General features: G+C 42.6%; 1 protein-coding gene across 5 annotated transcripts in view; it reads left to right on the plus strand.

Annotated features, from left to right (window-relative positions):
- Positions 1-6,657, plus strand: part of LOC131348062 (globoside alpha-1,3-N-acetylgalactosaminyltransferase 1-like) — a 16,141-nt gene extending 9,484 nt beyond the window's left edge. For 2 of the 5 annotated variants that reach the window (XM_058382632.1, XM_058382633.1), the window contains 2 exons: positions 2,469-2,504; positions 4,870-6,657. In XM_058382632.1, coding sequence (XP_058238615.1) covers positions 2,469-2,504; positions 4,870-5,560 — 727 coding nt within the window. In that variant the 3' untranslated portion in view covers positions 5,561-6,657. Of the gene's footprint in view, positions 1-2,468; positions 2,505-2,775; positions 3,383-4,253; positions 4,389-4,869 lie in introns of those variants that run through there. The other 3 variants (XM_058382628.1, XM_058382631.1, XM_058382629.1) reach the window with 3 other exon arrangements.
- The last annotated feature ends 546 nt before the right edge of the window (positions 6,658-7,203 follow it).

Here is a 7,203-nt window from a genome sequence, read left to right on the forward strand (position 1 = left end):
AAACCTGATGGTTTCATGTGATGTGAGCATTAATAAAGCTCTTCTCTTTACAACACTGAGCTGTTGCCTCATGCCAAGAACCGACCAGAGATTCTTTTTATTGAAAGGTGCACAGGATTACAACGAAGATAAAACACGAAGAAAAAAATAGCAGAGTAAAAAAAACTTTAGCAGGAAAGAAATGAAGGAGTAATGATGATGTTAGAATTTTGGGGTTCATTTGGAGAAGAAGCCTGAGTTGCGCTGCCGCCACTGCCTCCAGAGCTGGATTCAGGGAAGAGATGCTAAAGAACCACATGGAGATGGCGATTGAATAGCAGAACTCTTTGAAATTTAATGTGATGAACAGGGAGTATTTATTCAGAAGAAAGGTGTAATATTCAGTGTTATCTACAGGTAAACAAAAGATCAGCATTAGCAGAAACAGTCGTGGTGGTTGGCGTGTTCACTGGCAGTTTTGTGAGTTTATTACAATTATATTAATAATATATAATAATAATAATAATAATAATATTTAATAATAATAATATTTATTATTAAAGTTTAAGACTTTTCTAAGATACGGAAGACAGAACTGTCACTGAGTGTTCAGCACCTGTTCTCAAAACAAACAGAAATCATTTGTAGGACAAAACAAAGGATATCCTGATAGTAAGATGACGTCATAAACAAGTAGTGACGCACTCAGCCAAGGGCCAGAGTCAGTCCAGGACAGAGATATACGTGCCGAGATGTTCGGTATTCGATTCGAATTTTTGAGTCAATTTGACCTCGGTGTACGAAAATATTTTCGGTGTACGACTCGACCGTCAGGAACGCCGGTTCTTGTTTCATACAGGATTGCAATGAATGCGAATTTTCATTTAAGGGGGATAGAATAATAAAAATAATAAAAAATGTATAATAGTAAAAAATAAATAAATAAATTAAATAAAGGTTTGACAGGGTAGGATGGTAAACTTATTGCAGCATTCCACTGTATTGCACAGATGTGTATAACACTGAGTACTGAACAAGCCAAATACGAGTCTTCCTGATCTCTCTTGTCTCTCTCTCACACACACACACACACACACACACACACACTTGTCCTCTGATCGTCGCTCTGCGACGCCGCGGTCTGCGGATTGAAGAACGCGCTGAAAGACGGGAAGGAGCCTGCCGGAGTTTTTATATGAAATTTAAAGGGGACTGAGGAGATCACCAATTTGTGTACAGTTTATGGAGAATCGCAGAATCTTTAGGGAGGCTGAGTAGAAATATTTAAGCCCTCCTAAAAATGGCCAAGCGACGCTCATGCTGCACAGGCTCTCCATACCCTGGCATAGACAATAGAGATGATGCAGTTTACACGGGTCATCTGTTCTGAAAGCATCATCCGTGAGTGCTTGTGTTAGAACCCCACGCTATCTTTTGTGGTATAATTTCAGTAGCCATGTCTCAGAAAAAGGGAAAATCAGGCATCAGTGTTGCCAAGAGGAAAGTTCTGAGATCAACCATCGAGCTGAAGCAGATGAATTCGTTTTACATTGTTTCCTATGGGGAAAAATAATTCGGTTTTCGTCCAAATCGGTATTCGACCAGACTTCTGGAACGAATTAAGGTCGAACACCGAGGTAGCACTTTATATCAGATGAGTCGGCTGATGCAATCCAGCAGGGGAGCAGAGTGTGGAACACCATGCACAAGGACACCAGCAGAAACAAGCAGGAAGAAATCAAGGGACAAATCAAGGAACTGGAGAATAAAAAAATAAAACCTTGGAAGCTTGGCTTTATCCGTCACAGCCTCATAAATGGCTGAGAAGATATTTAAAATAAAAAGCAAAAAAAAAAAGATCAACATTGCTATTAATCAGAATCTGTTTCTTATTCATGTACAGTAGAATGAAAAAGAGCTGAATGTTACTAAAGATTCAGGAGGTGCAAAAATAATTCCATAATTCCAAATTGGAAAAATAAAAGAGTTTATTAATGAGATCATTCCTGTGGGAAGAAACATTCTGAATAAAGGTAAAATTAGTTTTAAGTGTTTTCCATAGAGTGACTGCTTAAATAGGTTACAGCCAGGATGTGAAAGTTGCGCAGTGATATTCCCTGAACACTCGGATCTCCTGCATGGAAAAGTCAGCTTAACAGACCTCCATGTTTGGATTTTAGAGGATCGGGGTTCTCTGAGATCACTGAGTTTTTTTGCCACATTGTCTGATCTGTTAGCAATTGTTGATTCTCAGACTCTCTCTCAGACTCAGATGAATGTGGCATCATGATCTGTGGAATTTTTTTTTATGAGGATAGCAATTGAAGCTAATCTCAGCGAGCTTGATACTATTGTTGTTTCATCTAGTTGGTCTTTACTGCAGTCTAAAAATCGGTGATTCACACCGGGATACGTTTGAAGCAAGGGATACAGTAAGAATGCAGATATAATAGTTGAAACTGTGTGTGTGTGTGTGTTTTCTTTTTCAGGTTAGTTTACTTCAGCTACGCATCCACTAGGTTAAGGTAAGAAATAAACAAATACACCTACACTAACGTCAGTACTCTTTAATTGTACTGTAAAGCTTGTGCTCCTTAATTGTGCTCCCATATCCCCATGCCAAACTGCCCCTGGTATGAATGAGTGTATGAATGTAAGGCATTACACATGAGCTTGATAAGCAGTTACTAAAGGTGTGTAAATGAATTTCTTATGGCTGTGTGATGAACTCTCCTAAATCTGATCCATCACCTGGAGTGACCATTCTCCGTATAACGGGTTTCCTCTTGAAAGGAGATCCGCCCCTACATTCAGGACTCCTGGGACATGCGTCGCACGCAGTGACTCGAAGTGTGCCGTGCTCCAGACAGGCGGCTTGCGCACTAGATTGTGCAATTGCACCAAGCACGTCCCTTTTTGGTGATTGATATATGCCATGCCTGTTAGAAGGGTGTGTGTACCTAGATTTAGTGGCAGCTGCCGCTGCTTGCCCCAAGGTTTACTAGTGCTTGGAGCAGCTGGGGGGTAGGCCGACTGCTCTGTGCCCTGGGGTTTCACAATCCTAGGCGTGCTCAAAAATGTCCTGTTCTGTGTTGAAGGGATGGGGCATGGCGGAGTAGAAGGGCACAGTGTTTTCTTTCGTGGCAAGCAGACATCAAATGCCTTGCCTTTTTTTTCTTTTGAAGGCCGAATAAACCCTTGGAGTCTACTGGAGTGTTGAGAAAATCTAATTTCTCTGTGTCCCCAATGCTCGATAGGTTAGCCATAGCAACCTCTTGCCTGCAATGGCAAGAGCCATGGAACGGCTGCAGCTCTGCACAGCGTCACATGAAGAGCGTAGATTGATGTCTGCAATATTACAGACTTCCTCCCAGACCAATGGGTTTGAATTTCTGGAGTCTAGGTGAGTGCCCAGCTCCTCCAAAAGCTCGGCTTGATAGGCCATCAGCATCAAAGCCATGTTAAGGGCTCACGCGGCTGGCGCTGTTGATTTATACATTTTTTGATATATAGAAGCAGTGAAGTGTTCCATTTTTCCAGGGAGGGTGGAACTGGAAGATGAGAGAGTGGTCCACTTGTTCAGGTGCAGGTGGTGAGCCAATGACTGTTCTAGAGTGGGGGGGGGTGTTTGGATCTCTGCTAGAAATCATAAACACACATGCTGCGGTATAAGGCCGGAAAGGGGTGACTATCCCGCTCTCAGACGCCATCTTAGACACTGACATGGTAGACAGACTGGATATATAGCTCGCCTTGATGCATTAGCTATGCTAATCTGTGCTACTAAAAGCTTAGCAACTCAGTAACGATCAGCAAAATAAAGGAGCAACTGCACTACGTTCGGCGATGCTCACCTTAACGGTACATCTGAGCTGTGATTGGTCTGCCCTGTGGACAGACATGGTGTATTTGATGTTTCCATAGTCTATCACACCTGAGCTGTTTCCCATAGTGAGATACCGAGTGAATGTTTGAAAGAGCACACCTCCTTACAGGAAGCTCCACCAGATTTTTTCTATAGAAACAACACTGTATTACAACAAGGCCTTTTAGAATCTGTGCTCATGGAAATAATAATAATAATAATAATAATAATAATAATAATAATAATAACTTTACTTTAGGATTGCATGCAAGCAGCCCAGCCTGAGTAGCACATAAGTAAAATGTGAACAGACACACCAGGGTTTTTTCCTTTAATTTGTCACCTGTCTACATACCTACCAATATACTGTAAACTAAAAATGTGTGTGTGTGTGTGTGTGTGTTGTCAGTCGACCAGATGTTTCCACGACAACCAAATGGTTAGCTCCAATTGTGTGGGAGGATGCATTTGATTTGACTGTGATTGACAACATCTACAAACCACAGAATATAACCGTGGCAACCACTTTCTTCGCTCTGGGAAAGTAGGTCCTATGTGTTGGTTCCTATGCAGCAACAACTGTTCAGAAAATCCCTTCAAAAAACACAATCTCATCAATGCATGACCTGGTGCCAAGACAGTAAAATTAGCCATGATCTCTGGGTGGGAGGGGCATCATGTCTCTATCTTGTCAATCATATTGACATAGCAATCTGTCTGTCTCCAGAAAGAGGGAAAGTAGCATCTTCCTGAAAATAATAAATAAAAAAAATAATTTTCCTTTTGTCATTTTCAGCAGTCAGATGGACAGAATTCTGAAAGCATTAACACACAATGGGGCCAAGAAAAAAGCCCATTACATGTTTTTTTTAAATTAATGTTCTGTTAGTATACAAAATCCTGACCACAAATACTGGCCACCAGCTCTTCACATACAAAACACTATCTCAAATTGTGACCTAGTGAACTTTTAATAAAAAAACTGGAATCTGTTTTTGATGAACAATCTGAATCATTTCCTGCAGGTATGTACGTTTCCTGAAGGACGTCCTAGAATCCGCGGAGCAGCACTTCATGGTGGGCTACCGAGTGCATTATTACGTGTTTACAGATCTCCCGGATGAGGTTCCCACGGTAACACTGGGGGAGGGGCGTCAGCTGACCGTGATAAAAACCTCAAGCTCGAACCGCTGGCAGGAAATCTCTCTACGCAGGATGGAGATGATCGAGAAACTCATCGAAGACGAAGTCATCAACAAGGCAGACTATATTTTCTGCCTCGACGTCGACTCCAAATTCTATGCTCATTGGGGGGCGGAGTCTCTTGGTGACCTTGTCGGTGTGCTGCATGCCTGGTTTTTTGGAACATCTCGGGACCAGTTCACGTACGAGCGTCGCCCCGAATCTCAAGCCTATATACCTTTTAACGAAGGAGACTACTACTACGGAGGGGCCGTGATCGGAGGACGCCCCGACAAAGTGCTCAAGCTGGTGAAGACGTGCCGCATGAATCTGGATGTGGACCGAGCCAATAAGATCGAAGCAGTTTGGCAGGAAGAGTCTCACCTGAACAAGTACTTCCTGTACAACAAACCCACCAAGGTGCTCTCACCTGAATACCTGTGGGATGATAGAAAAGGGAAACCCAGCTTCATGAAAGTGGTGCGTTTCTCACAGGTGGAGAAGAACTACGCTGAGATTCGACCCAACCCTTAACTGGGTACAACGTTCCTCAGCAGGTTTGTCTTACACTCAGGTACTAAAGCTTTCACTCAGGAACGAAGACCTGTAATTCTCCTCATCTCACAGGTTTCAACCGCAGACCACACAGGACTCCTCCACAGACTCCAGACCTTGTTACCAAACACAACCCGTACAGTTCTGCCGGGTTTACACTGTACGACTTTTCAGTTGCTGACAAGTTTTGCAAAGTCACCGACTAGTTTTGCAAAATCAAAGCAAAGCGAGTGAAAATTGTGCAGTGTGAATGACCAAAAATTTGATCTGACCGAGTCGTGCAGTGTGAAAGGAGTTCTGACTGAAACATACTTCGGCGATGACCTACAGCCAATCAGAGAGCCAGATACTGGGCAGCGGTCAGTTCGGGGAGGAGTTATAGACCAGAATATAAGCAAGCATGGCTTCGGTTGGAGCACAATATTATAGTTTAACAGAGTTTGTAGGTTTTTATCAGACAAAAATGTCTCAAATAAATCAGAAAAAATAAGCTTTACAATTACATCAAACAGAAATAAAGCAAAAATATTTGCTTGACCAGCCACATCAGCAGCAGCACATTGCAAAATTATTAATTAGTTTCATTATGCAGAACGCACAAGCCTTGTTTCCCGCACTGACCATTTGGCTTGCAAACTTTTTGTGGGGTAACATTTCCAGTCTCGCGCGAGAACTCTGACATCACGTGTGATCTTGCGTTATTTCCTTATTATTACTTGTGAAACACGGTTTGCGGACCAGACAGAGTTTTCTGTTGTGTAGTCATGCAGTGTGAAAGCTCCTGTTGCCGAGGCATCATGCAGTGTGAACACAGCAGCGACTGAATGCTCCCCTGGATAGTCGTGCAGTGTGAAAGCAACAGTGATCCAATGACTGTGAAAATCGTGCAGTGTGAACCCGGCATTAGGCACAAACTAGCGTTATGGACATGTCAACATTCCTACAATGGAACATCACAGAACTAAAGGTTCCCAAAACTATCAGAATCAGGAGATGCTTGTATACCCAAAATGATCAGATGTTATGATGAAATATAAACAAACAAATCAACACAATAAAGAAAATGATTAAAGGAATTCTAACTCTGTTTGTATGGACTCACAAAAATGTGCAGTAGCTGCTTCTCTCTCTCTTTCTCTCTCTCTTAATCCCATCCTTGGTGTTGACATAACTTCAGTACATTTCCATGAGTGAGTTGTTTAATAAGATCACAAGCATGTGCTGTGAAAGCGAGAGCTCCTCGTCATCCGGCTTATCTCTGAGGAGACGAGCTAGCATCTCCTTGTCTTCCTCCGCATCCCCCTCTGGCTCCTCACCTTCCTCCAGTAGTTGCTGGTCAAAAAGTGTCATGGAATCAGGGAACTCTGAGTCCATAATATCCCCCCACGAGTAAAGTCCCCACAGAGAGACAGATTTTCTCCAGAGGAGGCGGCCACATAACGGCTGCATAACTCGGCAATGCACGCAGCCCTTCACATCAATGAGTTTCCCATGCAAGCTATACACATCAGATGGGGATCTCTGCTAGAAATCATAAACCCCATCTGTGTGTATGGACTCACAAAAATGTGTAGTAGCTGCTTTTCTTAAAAATCTATTCTCTTACTGTATATCCACCAGTG

The sequence above is a fragment of the Hemibagrus wyckioides genome, linkage group LG28 (assembly GCF_019097595.1).
Source record: "Hemibagrus wyckioides isolate EC202008001 linkage group LG28, SWU_Hwy_1.0, whole genome shotgun sequence".
NCBI classification, from domain to species: Eukaryota; Metazoa; Chordata; class Actinopteri; order Siluriformes; family Bagridae; genus Hemibagrus; species Hemibagrus wyckioides.